Here is a 25,755-nt window from a genome sequence, read left to right as displayed (position 1 = left end):
TACACTAACCCTCCACGTACCAACATTTATTAACGACAAATAGTTCTGGGTGCTGGGGCATTCGGGCAAGTAGAGCACAGCTTCTGTTCTGAATGAACCTCCCATCTCATCAAAGGGGTGGGAAAGGCAGTGGGACTGACACATAAATCAGTCTAGTCCTGGCACTCAGTGCTAAGCTGACGACTGTGTCTGAGTAGAGTGTTGTAGGAGCAGAGAATTGGGAGGGCTTCACAGAGTAGGTGATATTTGAGCTGAGCCTTAAAGGTTGAGTTAGTTCAGTAGGCAGACAAGAAAGCATTCAAGGTAAGGGAACCACATATGCAAAGGCATGGAGTAAAAAAATAGTATGGGGTGTTTGGGAAAGGCAGGGGTAGCTCAGAATGAAGGTTGTGTGATGTGTGGTGTGTGTGTGTGTGTGTGTGTGTGTGCGTGTGTGTAGCAGACTAGACTGTGGAGGGGGATTTGATCTTGATATTAAAGGTCATGGGGGAGGACCTGGGTGACTGTTGGTTGAGCCTGACTATCCGTTTCGGCTCTGGTGGTGACCACAGGGTTGTAGAGTTGAGCCCCGTTGGGCTCTGAGCTTCACAGAGGGGTCTACTTGGGATTCTGTCTCTCTCCCTCTCTTTCGGCCACCTGCAAGTATGCTCTCTCTCTCTCTAGAATGAATAAATAAATCTATATTTTTAATATATTTTTAAATATTTTATTTATCTATTTATTTGAGAGCAAGCGAGTGATTGAGAGATAGAGCACAAGTGGGAGGGAGGGGCAGAGGGTGAAGCCGAGTCCCTGGTGAGCAGGGAGCCCAACTCCTCGACGCTTGATCCCAGCACCCTGAGACCATGACCTGAGCCGAAGGCAGATACTTAACCGACTGAGCCACCCAGGCGCCCCAATAAATTTTTTAAAGGGTCATGGGGTGCCTGGGGTGGCTCAGTCGGTTAGACATACGACTCTTGATCTTGGCTCAGGTCTTGATCTCAAGATCGTAAGTTTGAGTCCTGCGTGGGGCCTACTTAAAAAAAAAGGGTCTCGAATGGTAAAGTGAATTTTATCTGAGGACTAGTGCTTTCGAAGCCATTCCGAGGAGCAGCCCTAGGGAAGGTGGTGTCTCAGGACTCCCGGGGGCCTCACCATGACGTCTCCACTCTGTTTCAGGCAGAACAGCCCCACTTTTACTTGCTTTATCTATGAGGTTCCGCTTGACTTCCAGCTGACAAAAATTTTGTCAGATTTCCACCTGATGAAAAGTTTCCACTGCTTAAGCAAACAAACAAATTAAAAAGTTATGGCCAATAGCACCACTGAAGGGTTTTCTGCTGGGGGGAATCAGCACCCTCTGAAGGAGACTTGTTCTGGGAAAGGCTGGGGCCTGACCTCTAACATGAGGGAGCAGGGTCCTCTTATTCAGCTTTCTGCGCCAGAGAGGGGAGCTGTAATTAGGAGGTGGGGCACACACACCTCTCTGGTAGGGGAGGATCAAAATTTAGGGCTCCCCCAGGGCCTGGGGAAGTGTGTGTGTGATCTCCAGTAGGTAGTCCTCCAACATGGGGGATGGGAGGAAAGAGAGGGTTGGGGGAGAGGCAGGAAGTGGGCAACTAGGCTAACAAAGGTATGTGTGGCGGTTTGCCCATCCCAGGTGGGAGGGCGGGGCCTAGGGCCCAGCGGGGGGCCCATGTGTGACATGACTTGTGGCTGGGGGCTCAGAGGGAGCACTAGTAGGGAGCTTCTGACCCGACCAACTCGACCAGCTCAACCCATTTCAGCTTTTCTGTGGCTGGTGAATGGGGGATGGGGACCTGACAATCTCAGGTACTTTTGGAAATTCCCAGGGCAAGGCCCTAGGATGTCTGATGTTGGGGAAGTAGATCTTGGGGGAGCCCCTTCAGCCCCCTCTCCATTCCCCCAGGGACCATGGGCTGTAGCTGCAGCTCAAACCCCGAAGATGACTGGATGGAAAACATCGATGTTTGTGAGAACTGCCATTACCCCATAGTCCCACTGGATGGCAAGGCCACGGTAAGAGGCAAGATGGGGGACCTGGTGAGGGAGTCGGGTGGAGTATACAAGCCAGAAGGAAATGGACCACCACCGAAAGAACAAAGTGACCCTTTCCCCTTGGGAAACAGAAAGGGAAGGAGGTCCAGAAGGGGGAAGGGACACTCCTAAGTAGTTGGCAAATGCAGGGATAAGACCCAGCCAAGCCGGAGAAGTGAAAACAGGGCAGTGGGGAGGGGAGCCAGGATCTGACTCAGTCTCTTGCTCTCCAACCCCACTTTCACCCCCCACCCCACAGCTGCCCATCCGGAATGGCTCTGATGTGCGGGATCCACTGGTTACCTACGAAGGCTCCAACCCCCCGGCCTCACCCTTGCAAGGTGACCTCACAACCAGCAGGGCCATGGATCCTTGGCTGTCGGCTTCCATCTCCCTCTCCACTCTCTACCCTGTCTTGCCTCTCTTGCCCCTGGTCTTCAGCACTGCCCTGTAATTCCTGAACTCTGCGCTCCCAGCCCAGTGCGGGCTGGTTCTCCCTGACGCCCTCTGTCTTTCCAGACAACCTGGTTATCGCTCTGCACAGCTATGAGCCCTCTCACGATGGAGACTTGGGCTTCGAGAAGGGTGAACAGCTCCGCATCCTGGAGCAGTGAGTGCCCCCTCCGCCCCACGCATCCTTGCCCTACCGGAGCATGGAAAGGAGCAGGGATCCCCTGTATCCATTGCGGTCCCTGATTGGCTTGCAGCGGGAGCCCTTGGGACAAAATGGGAGGCTCCAGAGTGCTGGGCTGGAGGGTGGGGTGGCATGGTGTAACTGGGGGCTCTGAAGGTTTCCAGCCTAATCCAAGGCCAAGGAGATCCCACCAACTGTCTCTGTCGCGCAGGAGCGGCGAGTGGTGGAAGGCACAGTCCCTGACCACGGGCCAGGAAGGTTTCATTCCCTTCAACTTCGTGGCCAAAGCGAACAGCCTAGAGCCCGAACCGTAAGAGGGGACTGCCCGTGGCGAAGGGTGGGAGCAGAGGTGGGGTTGCTAGCGCTGGTGGTGAATGCTTGAGGCCGGCGGCGGAGGAACTGACCAACGACAGACGACGGCCTTCCCTTCTGCCTTGCGCAGCTGGTTCTTCAAGAACCTGAGCCGCAAGGACGCTGAGCGGCAGCTCCTGGCGCCCGGGAACACGCACGGCTCCTTCCTGATCCGGGAAAGCGAGAGCACCGCGGGTGAGCGGCTGGGCGGGGCCCGCGGGCCGGGGCCGGGGCGGGATCTGGGCCGTAGCGCGGAGGTGTGGGCCGGGTGATCCCCAGGAAGGGGTGCGGGGTCGGGGGCGCCCCTCGCAGGAGGCCACTCTCCCCCTCTTTTGCGTTCGTTCACCCATTCTTTCATCCAGGATCGTTTTCACTGTCCGTGCGGGACTTCGACCAGAACCAGGGAGAGGTGGTGAAACATTACAAAATCCGTAACCTGGACAACGGCGGCTTCTACATCTCCCCTCGCATCACTTTTCCTGGCCTGCACGAGCTGGTCCGCCATTACACCAGTGAGCCCTAGCAAGAGCCCCTCCGACGTGCGCCAGCGGCTCCTTCACCCGTCCCCTACTAGCCTGCCTCCCCTAAGTCCCTCTCAGGGGTACCCTCCACCCATCTCAGTATGATCCTTCATTCCCGCAGCGGGTGAGGTGCGGTACCCGCTTGCCCAGGTGTCGGGTGACAGCCCCACACCTCCCCTGCCAGTCCGTTTCCCCTGGCCGCGGACTTGGCCCGGTGGGGATTCGGTGGGGGCACCCGAGTCCACCCTATTGACGGCTCTAACCCCCTCCCTTGTGCTCGCAGATGCTTCGGACGGGCTGTGCACGCGATTGAGTCGCCCCTGCCAGACCCAGAAGCCCCAGAAGCCTTGGTGGGAGGACGAGTGGGAGGTTCCCAGGGAGACGCTGAAGCTGGAGGAGCGGCTGGGAGCTGGCCAGTTCGGGGAGGTGTGGATGGGTGAGTGAGGACCCCCGGGACCGCGGGGGGGAGAGGGGAGGCGTCCGCTGAGGTCGTGAGAGTCCCGAGACAGTGTCCGGGCAGCTACCTGGCTCCAGGGGCTCAGGCTCCCAGCCATTCCCCAATCTATCCCCGCCCCAGGGTACTACAACGGGCACACAAAGGTGGCAGTGAAGAGCCTGAAGCAGGGCAGCATGTCCCCCGACGCCTTCCTGGCCGAGGCCAACCTCATGAAGCAGCTGCAACACCAGAGACTGGTCCGGCTCTACGCGGTGGTCACCCAGGAGCCCATCTACATCATCACGGAATACATGGAGAACGGTGGGTGCCGCCACTGCGATCGACCGCTGGGGGGCGCTGCCATCCCCTCTGCCACTTGATAGAAGATGGAGGAGATCTGCCTTTTCGCCTGGCTCAGGCACCGAGGGTTTCTAGTTTTCCTGGGCCTCTAAGGACTCCCCACCAGGGACGGGAGGAGGGTGTGATGTCCGGCCTGTCTGGGAGCCCAGCCTAAGATGGCAGGCTCTGGAAGAGCTTTCACTTCTCCTCTTCCGTGACCTGCAGTCCTGTTTGCCTTTTTCAAACCTCTACCTTGATCTCTGGGATGCTTATTTTTTTAAAGATTTTATTTACTTTTTTGACACATACACGCACAGAGAGAGAGAGAGAGAGAACAGGAAAGCAAGCAGGGCGAGAGGCAGAAGCAGGTTCCCCACCCAGCAGGGAGCCCCACCCTGGGATCATGACCTGAGCAGAAGGCAGTTGCTTAATGGACTGAACCCCCCAGGAACCCCCCAGGGATGCTTGATTTCAAACGAGTGGGTTTCTAGCCCTATTTCTCTTCTTTTTAACTCTGACCCTCGGGAGGGCAGATCTGCCCCCAAATCTCTCTTTTTCAGTTTTAGGTGAGCCCCTTGCCCTCTCTTGGACTGATTGAGAGCACCCAGGACGGTGGATAGAAGTTTCTCGCCCCCCCCAAAAGAAAAGTTTCTAGGCCCGATTTTGTCACCCATTTGCTATGACACAGACCAGGTTCTCGTCCTGTCTCTGGGGCTCATTTTCCTGAAGTATAATATCAGAAATCTGAATGGGCTCACCCAGAAATGATTTAGAGTAGTCATTAAGGGCTCTAGAATCTGACTGCCTGTGTTAGAATCTTGCCTTCACGATGGTGTGGCCTTGGGCCAATCACTTCGCTGCTCTCTGCTATAGCTTCCTCATCTGTCAAACCGTGGTAATAATGCTGTAGTAACTTTCTCACAGCCTTTGGGAGGATGAAAGAGTCAGTGAATAGAGAGCAGGTAGAATAGTGTCTGTACTATTCTAACTGCTCAGAAAGTTTGCTGTCATCTGGCTCTGATTCCTTGGGAGTATAGAGTCTGTCCCTCTTTCGGGAAGGGAAAACAGCTTTTAATTGGCTAATGGATTCTGAAAGTAGCAAATAGGTTTGACCACGTGGGCCAACTTCAGTCGGTGGCTGCTTAGAGTTATGTGTTGAGGATTCTGAGGCTCACGGGAAATGCGTGCTGGGATTGACCAGCAGCATCCGACATGAACCTGATGCAGGAGTAGCAGTACGTGTCCACATAGTTGCTGTGTCTGGGAGAGCCTTTTATCTTCGGCGACTAATTCAGCGCTCGTAGCGGGGACACTGAAGTTGTTGCCATCTTTACGCAGGGCTGTAATCTCTTGAGAAAGGCTAGCAGTCACTGGCTCCGTTCCAGCCACTCCCATCCCTGGTCTTCTCCTCGTCACCCTCTGCTACCAGACATGGTCCCTCAGCCCTCCAGGCACCTCTTTCCATTCTCCATTCAATACATTCAGCATACATTTATCACTGCTCACTTTGGGCTGGGCCCTGGGAGCATGGACGGACAAAACAAGACTCTGGCTTCCAGGGAAAGTTCGTTTTAGTTATGTGGCGCAAACTCTAGGAAAACCAGAGTTTTGCCACGGGCAAGTTCCAGCATGTCTTGGGGAATGTAGATAAAGATGCAATTGATTAGGCCTGGTAGGACCTAGAGAGGCTTCCTAGAGGAATAATCTAGCTGGGCCATGAAAGAAAAATAGAATTTTTGGTAGGCAGAGATGGGACAAAGAGACTTTGGGGTGAGAGCCCAGTGGTCTATGTGAAAAATCTCAAAATTGTCTAGAGTGGGTGAAGTGAAAGAGGCAGGAGTGGGGGGAAAGGGAAGAAAGTACGGTATGGACCATGCAGGGCTCTGGACACCTGGCTAAGGAGTTTGGACTCTACCCCACTGGTGACGAGAAGCGTACAGACTTCTCCAAGCACGCTCCCTCCTAGTCACCAGGAAAAGACTCATATATCCCGGGTGTCTTCACCCTGAATGCACACTTCTCCATTCTCACCCCTTACTCCTCTTTCCACATGTCAGATACTGCTTCTAGACAGCCAGTTCGGGGAGAAGGGTCTGGGCGCTTTCTGCTGGGGCAACTTGAGTCAGCAACTTCCGCTTCTGCTCACAGGGAGCCTGGTGGATTTCCTCAAGACCCCCCCGGGCATCAAGCTGGCCATCAACAAACTCTTGGATATGGCAGCCCAAGTAAGGAGACCGGGGAGGGGCTGGGCAGGTGCACAGCCCAGCGGGGTAAGGATGTCTGGCCCAGGACTGCTGACCTCCTACCTGGTCTGCAGATTGCAGAGGGCATGGCATTCATTGAAGAGCGGAATTATATCCACCGTGACCTGAGGGCTGCCAACATCCTGGTGTCTGACACCCTGAGCTGCAAGATCGCAGACTTTGGCCTAGCACGCCTCATCGAGGACAACGAGTACACAGCCAGGGAGGGTAGGTGTGGGATATAAGGGAAGTCTGGGGCCTACAGGATCTGGCCAAGCAGACTCAGGGGCCTTCACTCTGCTTCCCTCCAGGAGCCAAGTTTCCCATTAAGTGGACAGCACCAGAAGCCATTAACTATGGGACGTTCACCATCAAGTCGGATGTGTGGTCTTTTGGGATCCTGCTGACGGAGATTGTCACCCATGGCCGCATCCCTTACCCAGGTCAGGGCCAAGGGCAGGAACTGAAAGAGTGATGGGGAAGAGCAGCAGATCCACGTCTGTCCACTCACTTCATCTGTCCTTGGTTCCGATTCTGAATCTTTCTAGCTGCTTTTCCTGTATTCACTCAGGACTCCAGCATGCCCAGTCAGGTGCCATGTCTCCCAGGGCTGGCTTCCATGTCTGTCTCGATTTCTCTCCTCCTGCAATAATCCCAGCTCTTTTCTTTAGTTCTGACACGGGCAGCCCAGGATGGTAGAAGAGGGTCTGGCTCGGGAGGGAAAAGGCCTGCCTTTATTACTAGATCTGGTACTAATGCTAACTTTCTGTTTGGGTTTGATCAGATCATTCTTTCTTTCCCCATCTGTAAATTGACCTTAGAACAGTACTTGGCCCATACTGAGCACTCAAGAGTTTTAGGTTTTATTATTATTTTTTAAAGATTTAATTTTTTAAAGATTTTATTTATTTATTTGAGAGGGAGACTGTGAGAGAGAGCGTGAGCAGGGAGGAGAGGGAGAAGCAAGCTCTCTGAGAGCAGGGAGCCCGCTGCAGGGCTCAATCCCAGGACCTCGGCATCATGACCTGAGCCGAAGGCAGATGCCCAGCTGATTGAGCCACCCAAGCGCCCCAAGATTTATTTATTTCATAGAGAGAAAAAAAGAGCAGGGGGAGGGGTGAGGGAAAGGGAAAGAGAGAATCTCAAGCAGACACCCCGTTGAGCACAGAGCCAACTCGGGGCTTGATCTCACGACCCTGAGATCAAGACCTGAGCCAAAATCAAGAGTCGGATGCTTAACTGACTGAGCCACCCAGAAGCCCCTAGGTTTTATTATTAATCATCACTTTGGGCAAGTGAGTTCACCTCCCTGAGCCTCAGTTTCCTGACATGAACAAAGGAGACTATTGGTCTTGACTCCTAGTAGGTGCTCACTAAACACTGACTTCCCTTTCCTCTGAAACTTTCCATCTAAAGAATGAGAGAGAGATGTAAATGACTAATTCGTACCCTCTCCCATCCCTTCCTCTAGCCTCTGGACAAAGTTCTTTACCCCTGAATTCAGCCAAGACAGATGGAATTTTTTGAAAGGAACTTGCTAGGAAACTCCGGGGAAAGGAAATGGAACACAAAGACAAGGGAGAGAGGTCACGCAGCACAGTGGCCAGATATGCAGAAGCTTCCCTCATCCCCAGAGCAATATGTACAGAACTTTGCTCCTAGAAAGGTAAAGGCACCTTAGAATCAGGTGAGAGCCTGAAGGACTTCTCTGCCCAGGATCAGCCCCATCACAGAGTCCAAAGGCAGTTGGGGGCTAGAACCACACTCCAGTCAGCCTGCCAAGTATCCTTACTTGTTCCTGCACTGTGCCCACAGAGATGAACCCATAGAGAATTTCTCTGTTAGAAGAAAAGAAAGCATGGGGCACCGGGCTGGCTTAGTCAGTATAGCGTGCAACTCTTGATCTCAGGCTCAGGAGTTCAAGCCCCACACTGGGCGTGGAACCCACTTATAAATAAATATAAGTAAATAAATAAAGTTTTAAAAAGATGAAAAAAAGCATTCAAAGCATGATGATAATTGGCAACTGACACTTCAGGGTCAGGGAGACAATGTGGAGTAATGGGGACCTGGGTAAACTTCCATCTGCTCCAGAAGATGGTTGCTACTAAGACATAGGGACCCCCAAAACAGATCTCTTCCTTTTTTTTTTTTAAAGATTTTAAAAATATATTCATTTGAGACACAGAGAGAGAGAGAGAGCATGAGCAGAGGAGAGAAGCAGAGGGAGAGGGAGAAGAAGGCTCCCCGCTGAGCCTGGAGCCCAACGCAGGACTCGATCCCAGGACCCTGAGATCATGCCCTGAGCCAAAGGTAGACGCCTAACCATCTGAGCCACCCAGGCACCCTCAGATCTTTTCTTTTTCAAGAGGAGCCAAAACTTGGAATTTAAGGAAAATTTGCCTATATCCAAGTATTGATGATGGATTCAAATTGTTTAAAACCACAGTAGGGCACCTGGGTGGCTCAGTCGATTAAGCGTCCAACTCTCTTTTTTTTTTTTTAAAGATTTTATTTATTTATGTGACAGAGAGACAGCCAGCGAGAGAGGGAACACAGCAGGCGAGTGAGAGAGGAAGAAGCAGGCTCCCAGCGGAGGAGCCCAATGTAGGACTCGATCCCGGAACCCCGGGATCACACCCTGAGCCGAAGGCAGACGCTTTAACGACTGCGCTACCCAGGCGCCCCTAAGCGTCCAACTCTTGATCTCAGCTCAGGTCTTGATCTGAGGGTCTTGAGTTCAAGCCCCGCATTAAGTGTGCAGCCTTAAAAATAAATAAAATAGAAATAAAAACACTATAGGGCTCAAACCAAAGTAGGTCGATGGGCTATATTTAGGCTGGGTGCAGACCCTGGGTTTGCATCCTTGACTCTAGCCATGGGTATTTAGTTCCCTGGTCTATGTCCTCTAATTTCCTGGTTTTAAGGACATGGCCCCCAAATTATTTGATCTGCATCATGGAGGGGACTGCTGAATCTACTACCTTAAGCAGAGTCTGCTTTGCTGGGGTCCAGGGCCCATCTGGCTTCCTGATTCAGCATCTCATGTACATGGTCCCCAAGCCAGAGAAGCCTCACCCCCCTGCTGTCTGTGGGCTCCCATCCTGCCCTGGGCCCTGACCCCATCTTCCCCCACCAAATCATAATAATCACAGACAGTCTTCATACAGCATCTCCTCTCCAGGACCTATACTTGGTGCTTTCTATGCACTGTCTCATTCAATTTTCTTTTCTTTTCTTTTTTTTAAGATTTTATTTATTTATTTGTCAGAGAGAGAGAGAGAGCACAAGCAGGGGGAGCAGCAGGCAGAGGGAGAAGCAGGCTCCCCGCTGAGCAGGGACCCTGATGCAGGGCTCGATCCCAGGACCCTGGGATCATGACCTGAGCTGAAGGCAGTCGCTCCACCAACTGAGCCACCCAGGCGCCCCTCATTCAATTTACATAACAGCTGTATGAAGTAGGAGCTGCTATTTCGTCCATTTCCCAGATGAGGGAACTGGGGCTCAAAGAGGGGAGATGACTCACCCAAGGTCTCATAGTCAACATGTTCGTGTTACTGAGTGCTTAAGCCACAGCAGACACTCCAGGTGGCGTGACTGACATTTGGCTGGTAGCTGACATATACGGTCTGACTATTGACGCAGACCCAGATCCTTTTGGATTGGTACTCACGCCGTGCCAGTTAAGTATGCTGAACACCGCCCCTCCTATGGGTGTCCAAAGCCTGGGGCCTTGATATTGTTTCTCCCGTCAACCTCTAGGGATGACCAATCCCGAGGTGATCCAGAACCTGGAGCGAGGCTACCGCATGGTGCGACCCGACAACTGTCCCGAGGAGTTGTACCACCTCATGATGCTGTGCTGGAAGGAGCGCCCAGAGGAACGGCCCACCTTCGACTACCTGCGCAGTGTGCTGGAGGACTTCTTCACGGCCACAGAGGGCCAGTACCAGCCCCAGCCCTGACAGACCTAGCCGGCGGCCCGGAGCCCTCCCTGCATCTAGCCGACCTGGCTGGGGGAGATGCAGTTCTTGTGTCATAGCCATGTCACCTCTGCACGTATGGACTCTGCGTGGGACTCCCACCCACGGGTGGCACATACACTTCTCGTGTCTTATACGGGGGTCCTACAGTTGTGTGGGCTCTGCACAGGTGTCTTGTGTGTGTGTGGCATGTGTATATATGTCGTGGGCACCTGTTCAAGTTGTCCCTTTGTGGGCCCTTTGACTTCCCAAGACCACCAGAGAGAAGAGCGACGCCTGTGATTGACACCAGCTTCTGCCCACCCCCTTTCCCTTTCCCCTCACCATCAAGAAGCTCCCTGAAGGCTGGGACCTTATCTAACACCTCTGTGCGCTCCTCCTTGGTGCCTGGCACACATTAGGAGCTCAATAAATGACTCTCTGTTGATGAAGATGGTACAGCTCTCAGCTCCCCACTCCCATCTCCTCTTCCTTGGGAGGGGGGAAGTGGGGGTTCAGAAGATGGAAAATAAGTCACCCCGAATTGGGCTAAAAGATGGGATTGAGGGAATGTCTGAACTTTTTCCAGCTCTGCTGATTTGGGGGGCCAAGAGGAAGTTCCTACACTTTGCTGTATGGGCTCTTTGAACTCCTTCAAACCCCCACCCCAGAGGATTAAGGGTGCCCCTACCCAGAACCTCCTAGGGAGTGGGTATGTCCCAGGACCCTCCCCTCCCATTATGTAAGGGCAATAGCATTTTTTACAGCTACTGATTCTGGGGCTATATTTGTACTCAGATTTGTTTTGTTTTAAATCTTTTTTTTTTTTTTAAGATTTTATTTATTTATTTGACAGAGAGAGAACACAAGCATGGGGAGCGGGAGAGGGAGAAGTAGGCTTACCGCTGAGCAGGGAGCCCAATGCAGGACTCCATCCCAGGACCCCGGGGATCGTGACCTGAGCTGAAGGCAGACGCTTAACCGACTAAGCCACCCAGGTGCCCCTAAAGATTTTATTTTGAAGTAATCTCTACACCCAGCGTGGGGCTGGAACTCACAACCTGAGATCAAGAGTTACGTGCTCTACTGACTGAGCCAGCCAGGTGCCCCCAAGATGTTTTTAAACATGGAATTAATTCACTCATTTGGCAAATATTTATTTACTTACATATGATTTATTTATTTATTTGAGAGAGAGAGAGAGAGAGACCACAAGTGGGAGCGGCAGGGAAAGGGAGAGAGATTCTCAAGTTGACAGGGTGCTGAGCGGGGAGCCCCATATGGGGCTCGATCCTAGGACCCTGAGATCATGACCTGAGCGGAAACAGGGCTTGGACGCTTAACTGACTGTGCCACCCAGGCGTGCCTCGGCAGATATTTATTGAACATCTGTGTGGTAGGCATGGTTCTGGGTTCATAGAATATATAGTAGATAAAACAAACAAAATGTCTGTCCTTTTGGCGCTTACATCCTACTAAGGGAAGACAGACAAAAAACGTCACGAAGAAGTAAATGATACAGTACGCTACAAGGTGCTGAGTGCTAAGGGGAAAATAAGCAGGGTAAGGGGAATTAGGAATGTCATGTTTTGGGGGGAACTGTGTACTTTTAAACAGGGTGGTCTGGGAAGGCCTCATAGAGAAGGTGACTTTTGAGCAAATATTTGCTAATTTCTTTTATTTTTAAAGTTTTTTTTTCTTTCTAAATAATCTCTACACCCAACATGGGGCTTGAACTCACAACCCCAAGACCAAGAGTTGGATGCCCTACCAACTGAGCCAGCCAGGAACCCCCTTGAGCAAATATTTGAAGGAGAGGAGGGAGCGAGCCACGTGGTACTGGGGAGGAGAGGCCAGGATGAGGGAACAGCCTGAGGCGGAGGCTCGTTTGGCAAGCACAGAGACAGAAGGTCCAGACAGGGGGCCAGAGGCACAGAGATCCTGTGGGGCCTTGTGGCCTTTGCGGGGATTTTTGCATAGCCATGACCTGACCTGACTTACATTTTATTATTATTATTATTTCTATTTTAAAGATTTTATTTATTTATTTATTTATTTATTTATTTATTTATTTATTTATTTATTTGACAGAGCAAGAGAACACAAGCAGGGGGAGCTGCAGAGGGAGAGGGAGAAGCAGGCTCCCCACTGAGCAGGGAGCTCCACGTGAGGCTGGATCCCAGGACGCTGGGATCATGACCTGAGCCGAAGGCAGATACTTAACCTACTGAGCCACCCAGGCGCCCCTTATTATTACTTTTTAAGCTTTTTTTTTTTTTTGAGAGAGAGTGTGTACACACACACACACACACACACACACACACACACACACACACAAGTGATGGGGGGAGCTAGAGGGAGAGGAAGAGAGAGAATCTTATGGCTCCACACCCAGCGTGGAGCGCAATGCGGGGCTCCATCTCACCACCCTGAGATCATGATCTGAGCCCAACCTGATCCACTCCTGCGCCCCATGATCTGACTTATGATTTAAAAGAATGGCTCTTCCTACTGTCTTGAATGTTAACAGAGTGAGTTAGCAGTCAATTTATAAAACTGGGGAGATTTTGCATAATACTACAGATTTCTGCCTTCTCGTGGGGGAAAAAAACAACACTTTGAAGATTTGGCTTCACTGGGCTTACCAGTCCTCATGGAGCTGAGTAGTGGCCACCCCCCTTCAGGTAGGAGTGGAGCTCTTCCTTTGCCGGAGTCTTCCTTTGCCAGAGTCCCTCTGCCAGACAGTGAAACTGAATGTTAGTGGTTATTTATCATCATGCTCGCACTGTTGTTCTTATAATGAAGAGGAAAATGAAATGTTTTTCACCTCTATTTCCGTTAAAAAGTGAGAAAATGAAAGATACCTGCAGATGGCAGTGTGTTTGAGGAAAGATGGGGGAGAGGCATATTGCTTTATGAAAGTGAAAAAGAATCCAATTTTAGAAATATGCAAAGCACCTGAATCAAACTAATATAAATCCACTTATTTTTATACCACCTGCCTCACCTCTGGAAGGATCTGAGTTTCTGATTCCTGTTCTGCATTTTATAAAATGCTGCCACACCCATGACCTCATCTGATCCCCACCCATCTCTTCACTTGGATACTGTGGCAGCCATAGAGTTGGTGAACTTTGTATTCTTATCCTCTCCATTTTGCAAAGAGGGAAGTGGGGGCCAGAAAGGTTATTAGCCAGGAAGCAGCAACACAGAGCTGGAAACAGAGTTTGTTCCCTGGCCCTTTAGCTTTTTTTTTTTTTTTTAAAGATTTTATTTATTTATTTGACAGAGAGAGAGGCAGCGAGAGAGGAACACAAGCAGGGGGAATGGAAGAGGGAGAAGCAGGCTTCCCGCTGAGCAGGGAGCCCGATGTGGGGCTTGATCCCAGAACGCTGGGATCATGACCTGAGCTGAAGGCAGACGCTTAACAACTGAGCCACCCAGGTGCCCCAAGCTTTTTTTAAATAGAATTGCCCAGTCTTAGATCTTCTGTTACTTTTAGAATTAGTGGCCCAAACGCAGTTCTCAAGTGAGGAACACAAGAACCCAAGCACTCTTTAAATTGTAGAGGTATGGGGGTACCTGGGTGGCTCAGTTGGTTAAGCATCCAACTCTTGATCTCAGCTCAGGTCTTAATCTCAGGGTCGTGAGTTCAATCCTCCTGTTAAGTGGCTCACACTCAGCGTGGAGGCACCGTAAAAAATAAACAAATTGTAGAGGCATAAAAATGTATCTATCGACTATAGGACCATGAATTTGTAAGTTACTTGGCACACATATAGTAAGTACTCACTTAATAGTAATACTGTTGTATTTTGTTATTTTAATAGCCCATCACAGTGCCTTTCAGTCTTTCAGCTTTCAATAATGCGCAGTTGATGATTGATCAATTTAGTGAGTGGTTCTCAAGGGTTAAGGTGGGAGCGATATTAAACACACACACACACACACACACACACACACACACACACACACACACACACCCTTTGCCCTGGGGACAGTTTTGCAATGTCTGGAGACAATTTTGGTCACCGCAACCCGGGGTGGGAGTGGAGGGTGCTATTGGCATCCAACAAGTAAAGGCCAAGGATGCCGCTAAACGTCCTACAATGCACAAGACCGCCCCCTACAGTAAGGAATTATCCAGCTCCAAATGCTAATAGCTTCAACAGCTTGAGAAACCCAGTTCTCCTACAGGCCAACAATCAGTTTCCTCTTGTGTAAAGGCACTCTTCAGTCCTCCTGGGTGACAGCATCAGGCAAGTAGGCTTTGGAGTAAGAAAGACCACACCATCCTTACAGTGTCTCTGTTGCACAGTAGGCATTCAAAAAATCTGTACTACTGAAAGTTGAATTTAATTACTAATTGTGTGACTCTGAGCAGGTCCCAAAGATCTGAAGTTCATTATCCTTATCCATAAAATGGGAATAAAAAGCCTCTTCCAGAGCTGCTGTGAGCAATCATTGAGATAAACGTCGGTAAAGCTGTTGCACAGTACTTGGCCCACAGAGGTTTTCTTTCCTTTGTCAGTTTATTTCTCCCTCTTCCAAAGCCACGTTCTAATCCATGGTCAGCCCTGTCATTAGGTGAGCGACCTTGTGCAAGTCACCTCCCCCCCACCCCCGACCCCCGGAGGCCTCGGTTGAGTCTCTACAAAATTACGAAGTTGGCTTCTGATCTCCATGCACGCTTCCAACACCGAAATGGGACCGTGAAGTGTACGGATCTGCTTTCTTCCCCCGGGACTAATGGTACGGTCCCCGGGCAGCTCCCCCACCCCCCTGTCGCAGACCTTGGTACAGGCCCAGGGGGCCCTCGGCTGCCTCTCAGGGCTGCCCTTGCCCCCCGCCGAGTTCCGGGCCGTCCCTGCGCAAGCTGATTGGCTGGAGCCGTGCCCGGGCTGAGCGGCTATAGGTGAGCTCGGGAGGGGACGGGCGGAGCGGGCTGGAGGCCCGCCCCCTCCCCCCTGGGTCGGACGCTGAGCGGAGCCGCGGGCGGGAGGCCGGACGGACCGACTGACGGGAGGGACGGGAGGCGAGCAAGATGGCGCAGACTCAGGGCACCAGGAGGAAAGTCTGTTACTACTACGACGGTGAGCACCGTGCGCGGGGTGGGGGCGGGGCCGGGCCGGATCCGGGAGAGCGAGGCTGAGGAGATGCGAGCGGGGAGGCTGGGAGAGGCTGAGGCGTTGGGGAAAGGCTGAGCGAGGAGGCTGCGAGGAAGACGAGGCTGAGAGAGGAGGCTCAGAGGAAAGGAGAGCGGGGCAGAGGGAAGAGGCTGAGAGGAAGGAGGTCGAGACTGAGGGAGGAGGCTCAGAGGAAAGAGGTCAGGGGGAGGGAGGAGGCAGGGGGAGGAGGCTGAGAGCAGGAGGTAGAGGCTGAGGGAGGAGGCTCAGAGAAAAGGAAAGGAAGTGGAGGCTGAGAGAAGAGGCTGAGGCCGATTCGGGGTCTTCTGGGGAGACCTGGGGTAACTTGCTGGGGAGGGGATTTTCAGGAAGCTTGATGGGGAGAGTTTGAGTCGGACTCCTGGAGGGGAGGCTGAGTCTGAGGGGGGAGGCAGGATCTGGCGGAGAAGGGTGCAAGGATGTGTTTTCCTAACGAGAATACAAAGGTCTTCCTCTGCCCCTTTGCTTCCTCATCTTTTTTGGTGAGAGTCCTGCAGGAGTCACCACCTCCAGTCACCACCCTCCCCTCCCCCAGTCTTTGAGCTGGGCCTGCAGTTGCTGCTGGGAAATGGGGCCCCTGGGCTTGGAAGGAGAAAGATGCAACCTGTTAAAACAGACTTTTTCATTTAACAGAAGCCTGTGGAGCAACATACTCTGTACTAGGGACGTTTTGGGTGCTGGGGCCATGGGGCTGACCAGGTCACTTATCTTCCTCTCAGTGTGGAGGGGGAGATGGGCAGTGACAGAGAATCGCTCTCCAGTTTCCTGCTGGGATAAAGGAAAGCTCAGAGTGTTTTGGGAGCACAGAGGAGAGGCATCTAGTCGAGGTGCCATCTCAATTAGGACCTGAAGAACAGGAGTTATTAGCCAGGCCCAGGGAAGGCAAAGATGACACTAAGTTCAGAGGTAAGAGAGAGGACAGCATTTTTGAAAGACGACAGGCATGTGTACAGTATGGTTGGAGCATAGGTTTGAGGGCAGAGCGTAGAAGGTCAGGGAATAGGGTGGAAGGAAAGATTGCAAGTGATGAGGCTGGAAAAGTAAATGGGGACCAGATCGTGAAGGGCTGGACACCCTGTCTTAAGGAAGTTGAGCTTTATTCTGAGTGCACTTGTGAATCATTGAAGTTTTATGCAGGCTAGTGACATCATCAGATTTATACCTTAGAACTGTCACTCTAAGGCAGAAATTAAGTACACAAGTGTGGGGTAAGGAAGAAGGCAAGGATCCCGAATTCCTGGGTTGGGCAGTTTGATGTGTTAGGAGAAGGCTACATCAGTTGATAACTTCAAGTTTTGTATTTTTAAGAAATACTTGTTGAGGGATATCCCTACTGGGGGATATCCAAGTAGAGGCATCCAGTAGGCTGTTGGCCATTCAGGTCTGCAGTTTAAAAGACAGAAATGAGAAGATAGAGATTTTTGGTAGTTGTCAGCATACAGATGGTAATTTTAGTTAACGGAAGAGGATGTGATCACCCAAGAAGTTGTATAGGGGCAAGAGAAGAGGATCCCGGGTGGAATTCTAAGGAAGTGGACTGAGAACAGTCTAGTGCCCTTCAGGCTCTGTACTCCCTTGTCATAGCGCTTGTCACTGTGTATTGGAATTGCCTGTTCACTTGTTCATTCTTCTTAGACAGTAATCTCCTTAGGGAATGGGATTGTGTCTTATCTAGCTCTGTATGCTCAGCCCCCAAACAGTGCCTCGGTCATAGTGGGCTCTCAATAAATACTTGCCGATTAAATTGTACAGAGGGAATGTAAGTGAACCAGAAAGTTTTTTCTTTACCACGGGGCTCGAACTCACGACCGACCGTGAGATCAAGACCTGAGCTGAGATCAAGAGTCAGACACTTAACTGACTGAGCCACCCGGGCACCCCACGAACCAGAAAGTCTTGGGTTACAGTAGCCAAAAGAAGGAGGGAGTGGCCAAGTGTTGGCAAGAACTGTTTCTTGTGCACAGTTTGGAAGTGAAGCTATATTGCAATAGATTGAAGAATGAGTGGATGGGTGAAGAGAAGACATCAGCTTGAATGAACCCTTTTCAAAGGAAGCTTGGTTGGGGCAGAGAGAAAGGGTTGTTTATAAAAGGAGACATAGCGGTTGAGGGTTGAGCATAGTCAAAATCCGATGGAAAATAGCCAGAGGGAGTGGCTGAAGATACAGGAGAGAGGGGCTGGTGATGATGGAGGTTCCTGAGGAGGCCAGGTGAGATGGAAACCAGAGCACAGGGAGAGACACTAGCCTTCAAGGGGAAGTTTCTTCATGATGAGAGGCAAGGAAAAGTTCAAATGTAGGTAAGCTGGATGGGGAGAACGTTGAGGGAGTTTTCAAAATGAAGTAAGTGAATATTCCTTTTCCCGTGAGTGCAGGAGGGCAGTTGGAAGAGTCGGCATCTCGAAGAGAGATAGTTGTTAAGTAGCTGTTGTGAAAGAGGGAGGTAGGGAAATAAATTTGGAAGGACTGCTGGGCAGTGGTGAGGGCCCATTCGAGGCTGGAGCCTGTGACTTTGTAGCCATATCAGTTTGCACAGTGTTTTGGTCTCTATACCGCAGTTTAAAACGAGAAAAAGTGGAAAGACCTTCGTTTTTAGACAAAGGAGACGTCTTACTTTTTGAGAAACCGCTTGTGCATTTTGCAGTGAGGTCGCTAGCTTGGGACCCAGACTTAGTTCTGCCCCTCAGAAGCTTTGCAGTATGGGGCAAGTCACTTTACCTCTGTAGGCCTCAGGTCACTCTCCTATAAAACTGAAAAGCTATGAGAAGCGCGGGAAAAGCTCGCTAAACTATAAAGGTAGTATCTAAATAAAAAGGATTATTTCTTTTAAAAAGTCTCTCAGCAACCAGATTAAAAGCTGTTAAGAAAAGGATGGTGCCTCTGGGCCCCACCCTCAGGTACTCCCCTAGCCTTCTAGATAAGTTATCTTAGTTCCCCAAGTCTAAGCCTTGGCTGAATTCAGGTTTGATAGGCAGGGGAGTTGCTCGGGATTAAGGCCCAGGCCAGAGACTTGGGTAAGCCAGGAATCCAATTACATAACAGTAGTGGTCATGTTACTGTGTGCCTTCAAATTGGGTTTGCATCTGCATGTCTCAGCCAATGCCTTGAGAACATATTCTGCCAATCCCCGTGGCTGATAAGGTGGACTGAGGGTCTCTGGAAACAAAATTTCCTCCTGCCTTTTCTGCTACTGCATCTCAAAAGTCTGTGTCTGTATGAGACAAGGGTCCCAACTGAATGCCACCAGTACTGCACTCTGGCTTGTGGCTCTGGCTGAGAGCACAGTTTTGCCCTCAGAGGCCTCACTAAGATTCAGAGAAGAGGGTAAAAGGACGTTAAGTAAACACTAAGGAAGTTTGAATAAAGCATAGGCTTTTAGGGGCGCCTGGGTGGCACAGCGGTTAAGTGTCTGCCTTCGGCTCAGGGCGTTATCCCGGCGTTGTGGGATCGAGCCCCACATCCGGCTCCTCTGCTATGAGCCTGCTTCTTCCTCTCCCACTCCCCCTGCTTGTGTTCCCTCTCTCACTGGCTGTCTCTATCTCTGTCAAATAAATAAATAAAATCTTTAAAAAAAGAAAAAGCATAGGCTTTTAGTTGATACTGTGTCAATATTGGTTCATTAATTGTAACAAATACTTATTTTATCACGTAGAATGCTGATAATAGGGGAAACTGCCTGTGGGGTATCTGAGAACTCTCTGTACTATCTTTGCAATTTTTCTATAAATCTTTGTTCTAAAAAGTAAAGGCTATCAAAAAGAGAAGAGGGTGAGATCCTAAACACCCAGCTGTTTAGAAGTGTCCCATTGTCCCTGGCCATGTCTATGACAAAGAGCACGGAGCGTGGTTCGGAGGCTATTGGTAGCACTCCCCACAGTGCATTGCTCCCTACAATGAAGACCGTTACTAACACCACCAAACCACGATGCATGAGAGGTTGGGACCTTCTTTTCACTGGTGCCCAAAGATCTGCTTCAACCTGATGGACTTCTAAAGAGAGATCCTTGGGTGTGCAGTTCTCTTGATTTTTGTTCTGTTTTGTTTTTGTTTGGTTGGTTTGGGTTGGTTTTTTTTTTTTCATTTTGGTTTGTTCTTTTCTTTTCCTCTCTTTCTTTCTTTCTTTTTTTTTTTTTTGTAAGCTCTGTGCCCTGAGATCAAGAGTCGCATGCCCTAGTGACTGAGCCAGCCAGACACCCCGACTTGATTTTTGGAATATTTGTGCCAGGAACTTTGTTCCAAGGAGAATCACAGAGCCCTCTAGATCAAGTGCAAACTGAAGTAGGTACCTGGGAAACCCAGTGCAGCTTTTAGGATACTGGATTTGGAGTCAGAAGAGTTGACTCCTGGGGCGCCTGGGTGGCACAGGGGTTAAGCGTCTGCCTTCGGCTCAGGGCGTGATCCCAGTGTTATGGGATCGAGCCCCACATCAGGCTCCTCTGCTATGAGCCTGCTTCTTCCTCTCCCACTCCCCCTGCTTGTGTTCCCTCTCTCGCTGGCTGTCTCTATCTCTGTCGAATAAATAAATAAATAAAATCTTTAAAAAAAAAAAAAAAAGAAGAGTTGACTCCTTCATCACTTGTTAGTTTGTGATCTTGTATAGTCACTTCTCCGAGTCTCACTCAGTTCAATTCCTTGAATCTTCATGTTGTACAGGGCGCATTTGTCCTTGCCTTCAAGGAGCATCCAGTCGTATGGATATAAATAGATATATAAGTAACTCAGACACAAAACAAAATTTATTTATTTATTTATTATTTGTTTATTTATAAAGATTTTATTTATTCATTTGAGAAAGAGCACGAGTTGGGGGGAGGGAGAGGGAGAAGCAGACTTCCTGCTGAGCAGGGAGCCTGATGCGTTGCGGGGCTCATGTGGGGCTCGATCCCAGGACCTGGGATCATGACCTGAGCCAAAGGCAGACGCTTAACCCTCTGAGCCACCCAGGTGCCCCTCAAAGCAAAATTTATTAAGTGATACATACAAATTGCATGGAGAGGAAACGACCATTTAATTTGATCAGGAATATGTTTGGCGCTTAAGCTGGGCTTTGTAGTGTGAGCATCATCAGAAAAGGAAGGACATTCCAGGTCAAAGGAACAGTCTTAACAAAGGCTACTTGGGTGTGAAGGTGAATGATGCCATGTTCAGGATGCTGATAATCATCTAGTGTGTTTAGAACAGAGGTTGGCAAATTTTCTATAAAGGTCCAGATCGTAAATATTTTTGGCCTTGTGTGCCATGTGGGTGCGGCTCTGTGGCGACTGTTTACTCAACTCTGCTATTATAATGTGAAAGCAGCCATAGACAATATTTAAATTAATGGGCATGGCTGTGTTCCAATACAATTTTATTTACAAAAAAACAGGCAGCCAGTAGTATTTGGCCCAAGGGCCATAGTTTGCCTACTCCAGTTTAGAGCAGAGAACTGGGAGAGGAAGAGAGCAGGAGAAGGAGAGTGTTGTGGGTTGAATGCCAGGCCAGTGAAGTTGTTCTCTATCCTGTAAAAGATGGGGAGCCGTTAAGGATTTTTGATCAGGGGAGTGATGCTATCAAAGCTGTGTGTTAGAAAAATAACTGGGTAGTGTGACAGATAGTTTGAGTTGAAAGCAGAGGAACCAGTTAGAAGTCTATTGCTATACGGGGCGCCTGGGTGGCTCAGCCGTTAAGCCTCTGTCTTTGGCTCAGGGCGTGATCCCAGAGTCCTGGGATCAAGCCCCGCATCGGGCTCCCTGCTCTGCTGGGAGCCTGCTTCTTCCTCTCCCACTCCCCCTGCTTCTGTTCCCTCTCTCGAAGGCTGTCTCTCTCTCTGTCAAATACCAGGTTATTGAGGATCCAGTAAGAAAATGAATTCAAATGTGCTTTTTTTTTTTTTTAAAGATTTTATTTATTTATTTGACAGAGATAGAGACAGCCAGCGAGAGAGGGAACACAAGCAGGGAGAGTGGGAGAGGAAGAAGCAGGCTCATAGCAGAAGAGCCTGATGTGGGGCTCGATCCCATAACGCTGGATCACTCCCTGAGCCGAAGGCAGACGCTTAACCGCTGTGCCACCCAGGCGCCCCAAATGTGCTTTTTAACTCCATAAAGTGTCATAATGTGAAAGAGGTGAACTGTGACTTATAATAATTCTGAATAGTAATCGTTATTTTTCTGTTGTAGGAGTGAATCCTTTCCTCACTACCTGCTATTCTCCCGTAGCTTTGGAATGAACCCTTTACACTGTCTAGTGCCTGTGGGCTAGACTTACATCCTTAAGTGCTGACCTCCCCAGGGCTCCCTGCTTTTTTTGTTTGTTTGTTTCTGTTTTGTTTTGTGTTTTTTATTTTGGAGTTACTGTACCTCCTCGATGTGGGTGAGATTCTTGGAGACTAGAATGAAAGAGAAAGAATTTGACTAGGAGATGGTTATAAAAATTCCTGGATTCTCCTGGGAGTGTGTGTCTAACTGTGTCACTGAAACTGTCACTCTTTCTTCTTCAGGGGATGTTGGAAATTACTACTATGGACAAGGCCACCCAATGAAGCCTCACCGAATCCGCATGACTCACAATTTGCTACTTAACTATGGTCTCTACCGAAAAATGGAAATCTATGTGAGTTACTGGGAGCCCCACCACTCCCTAACCCCATAAGCTCTGGTCATATGTTATTCATCTCATTTTCTCAACTACTCATTCATCAAATGTGTCGAGTGGCTGTTATGTGGCAGACACTGTAAATGATAGAGATTTCTGTTTTTAAAGGGTTCACTCTTGTGCTGGAGACTGACAGGCACACAAATAAATTGTACTACAGTCTGTAAGTACAACAATTAAAGAATGTACAAGATGCAGAGATAATGAGAAGTGAAGGAGGAAGGGGAGCCTTGGAAAGTTTCCTGGAGTGCTATCTGAGCAGAATTTTATTTTATTTTATTTTATTTTATTTTATTTTACTTTATTTTATTTTATTTTATTTTATTTATTTTGGCTTTTAAAAATTAACATATAATATATTATTTGTTTCAGGGGTACAGGTCTGTGATTCATCAGTCTACACATCTTCTTTATCCATTCATCTGTCGATGGACATCTGGGCTCTTTCCATAGTTTGGCTATTGCGAACATTGCTGCTATAAACATTAGGGTGCAGGTGCCCCTTTGGATCACTACATTTGTGTTTTTGGGGTAAATACCCGGTATTGCACTTGCTGGGTCATAGGGTAGCTCTATTTTCAATTTTCTGGGGAACCTCCATACTGTTTTCTAGAGTGGCTGCACCAGCTTGCAGTCCCACCAGCAGTGTGGGAGGATTCCCCTTTCTCCGCACCCTCGCCAACGTCTGTCGTTTCCTGACTCGTTAATTTTAGCCATTCTGAATGATGTGAAGTGGTATCTCATTGTGGTTTTGATTTGTATTTCCTTGATGCCAGGTGATGTTGAGTGCTTTTTCATGTGTGTCTGTTGGCCATTTGTATGTCTTCTTTGCAGAAATGTCTGTTCATGTCTTCTGCCCATTTCTTGACTAGATTATTTGTTCCTTGGTTGTTGGGTTTGATAAGTTCTTTATAGATTTTGGATACTAGCCCTTTATCTGATATATCATTTGCAAATATCTTCTCCCATTGTTGGCTGTCTTTTGGTTTTATCGATTGTTTCCTTTGCTGTGCAGAAGCTTTTTATCTTAATAAAGTCCCAGTAGTTCATTTTTGCCTTTCTTTCCCTTGCCTTTGGAGACGTGTCTAGCAAGAAGTTGCTGCGGCCGAGGTCGAAGAGGTTGCTGCCTGTGTTCTCCTATAGGATTTTGATGGATTCATGTCTCTCATTTAGGTCTTTCATCTATTTTGAGTCTATTTTTGTGTATGGTGTAAGAAAATGGTCCAGTTTCATTCTTCTGCACGTGGTTGTCCAGTTTTCCCAACACCGTTTGTTGAAGAGACCGTCTTTTTTCCATTGGATATCTTTCCTGCTTTGTCGAAGATTAGTTGACTCTAGAGTTAAGGGTCCATTTCTGGGTTTTCTCTTCTGTTCCATTGATCTATGTGTTTGTTTTTGTGCCAGTACCATACTGTTTTGATGATTACAGCTTTGTAATAGAGCTTGAAGTCCAGAATTTGATGCCTCCTGCTTTGGTTTTCTTTTTCAACATTCCTTTGGCTATTTGGGTTTTTTTCTGGTTCCATACATATTGTAGGATTATTTGTTCCAACTCTGTGAAAAAAGTTGATGGTATTTTGATAAGGATTGCATTGCTCTAGGTAGCACAGACATTTGAACAATATTTGTTCTTCTCTTCCGTGAGCCTGGAATGTTTTTCCATTTCTTTGTTTCTTCTTCAATTTCTTTCATGAGTATTCTGTAGTTTTATGAGTACAGATCCTTTGCCTCTTTGGTTAGATTTATTCCTAGGCATCTTATGGTTTTTGGTGCAATTGTAAATGGGACCGACTCCTTAATTTCTCTTTCTCCTGTCTTGTTGGTGTATAGAAATGCAACTGCTTTCCGTGCATTGATTTTATATCCTGCCACTTTACTGAATTCCTGTATGAGTTCTAGCAGTTTTGGGGTGGAGACTTGTGGGTTCACACAAAGTATCATGTCATCTGCAAAAAGTGAGAGTTCGACTTCTTCTTTGCCAATTCAGATGCCTTTTATTTCTTTTCGTTGTGTGATTGCTGAGGCTGGGACTTCTAGTACTGTACTGAGCAGCAGTGGTGATAGTGGACATCCGTGCCGTGTTCCTGACCTCAGGGGGAAAGCTCTCAGGTTTTCCCCATTGAGAATGATATTCACTGTGGGTTTTTCATAGATGACTTTTATGATATTGAGATATGTACCCTCTATCCCTACACTGTGAAGAGTTTTAATCAAGAAAGGATGCTGTACTTTGTCAAATGTTTTTTCTGCATCTATTGAGAGGATCATATGCTTCTTCTTTTTATTTTTTTTTTATTTAAGATTTTATTTATTTATTTGACAGAGATAGAGACAGCGAGAGAGGGAACACAAGCAGGGGCAGTGGGAGAGGAAGAAGCAGGCTCATAGCGGAGGAGCCTGATGTGGGGCTCGATCCCATAACGCCGGGATCACACCCTGACCCTGAGCCGAAGGCAGACGCTTAACGGGACTGCGCCACCCAGGCGCCCTGGATCATATGCTTTTTGTATCACATTGATGTGCGGATGTTGAACCAACCTTGCAGCCCAGGAATAAATCCCACTTGGTCGTGGTGAATAATCCTTTTAGTGTACTGTTGGATCCTATTGGCTAGTATTTTGGTGGGAGTTTTTACATCCATGTTCATCAGGGATATTGGTCTGTAATTCTCCTTTTTGGTGGGGTCTTTGTCTGATTTTGGGATCAAGGTAATGCTGGCCTCATAAAATGAGTTTGGACGTTTTCCTTCCATTTCTATTTTTTGAAACAGTTTCAAAGAATAGGTATTAATTCTTCTTTAAATGTTTGGATAGAATTTAGCCTGGAGTTCAGGAGGGGACTGACATTCTAGACCAAGGGAAGAGTGTAGACAAAAAGGCAAAGAGGTGAGAACAATATGGTGTATTTGGGGAAACTGTAAGTAGTTTGGTGTTCGGGTAGTGGAATAGTGTAAAGGTCACATGTGAGAGTGAGGGGACCTAGAGCTGGAGAGGTTAGCAAGGATTGGATATTCTGTACTATGTAATAAGCAATCCTGATGGGCCAGGATGAGAAAAATCCAATGCCTAAAAAAAAGAGTGATCAGGATTGTGTTGAACTAGACAAGTCTCTGATTACTAGAGGGCATAGACTTTCTAACTGCTTAACTCAGTTCCAACTGATTTTTGCCCACCTACCAGTTTTTATTTTATTTATTTATTTGAGATTTCATTTATTTGAGAGAGAGAGAGAGAGAGCACGAGCAGGGAGAGAGAGAGAAGCAGACTCCCCACTAAGCAGAGAGCCTGATGCAGGGCTCTATCCTAGGACCCTGGGATTGTGACCTGAGCCAAAGGCAGACACTCAACTGAGCCAGCCACGTGCCCCCACCTACCAGTTTTTAAAGAGAATCTAGAAATCTACATTATTATGTAATGTGGGGTCTGACCTCAAC

General features: G+C 48.8%; 2 protein-coding genes across 4 annotated transcripts in view; both read left to right on the top strand.

Annotated features, from left to right (window-relative positions):
- The first annotated feature begins 1,706 nt into the window (after window positions 1-1,706).
- Window positions 1,707-10,978, top strand: LCK (LCK proto-oncogene, Src family tyrosine kinase). Its single transcript, XM_045782568.2, has 13 exons — window positions 1,707-1,815; window positions 1,913-2,022; window positions 2,300-2,381; window positions 2,560-2,650; window positions 2,886-2,984; window positions 3,117-3,220; window positions 3,388-3,537; window positions 3,830-3,982; window positions 4,124-4,303; window positions 6,470-6,546; window positions 6,639-6,792; window positions 6,876-7,007; window positions 10,327-10,978. The coding sequence occupies exons 1-13, from the start codon at window positions 1,788-1,790 to the stop codon at window positions 10,527-10,529; spliced, it is 1,563 nt and encodes a 520-aa protein (XP_045638524.1). The 5' UTR covers window positions 1,707-1,787; the 3' UTR covers window positions 10,530-10,978.
- A 4,486-nt stretch (window positions 10,979-15,464) lies between these two features.
- HDAC1 (histone deacetylase 1) overlaps window positions 15,465-25,755 on the top strand; it is a 34,027-nt gene continuing 23,736 nt past the window's right edge. For all 3 annotated transcript variants that reach the window (XM_087858605.1, XM_087858604.1, XM_045782269.2), the window contains exons 1-2: window positions 15,465-15,619; window positions 22,168-22,280. In XM_087858605.1, the coding sequence (XP_087714731.1) occupies window positions 15,571-15,619; window positions 22,168-22,280 (162 nt within the window). In that variant the 5' untranslated portion in view covers window positions 15,465-15,570. The remainder of the gene's footprint in view (window positions 15,620-22,167; window positions 22,281-25,755) is intronic.

This window comes from Ursus americanus, chromosome 33 (assembly GCF_024610735.1).
Source record: "Ursus americanus isolate L20-20 chromosome 33, mUrsAme1.1.p, whole genome shotgun sequence".
NCBI lineage: Eukaryota > Metazoa > Chordata > Mammalia > Carnivora > Ursidae > Ursus > Ursus americanus.
Note: the sequence above shows the minus strand (reverse complement) of the source record. Positions and strands in the feature narration are given on the sequence as shown.

Coding starts and splice junctions, on each gene's coding strand:
- LCK (XM_045782568.2), top strand. CDS start 1,788: ATGGGGGATGGGGACCTGACAATCTCAG. Junction 2,023..2,299: donor CACTGGATGGCAAGGCCACG/GTAAGAGGCAAG, acceptor CCCACCCCACAG/CTGCCCATCCGGAATGGCTC. Junction 2,382..2,559: donor CCCGGCCTCACCCTTGCAAG/GTGACCTCACAA, acceptor CTGTCTTTCCAG/ACAACCTGGTTATCGCTCTG.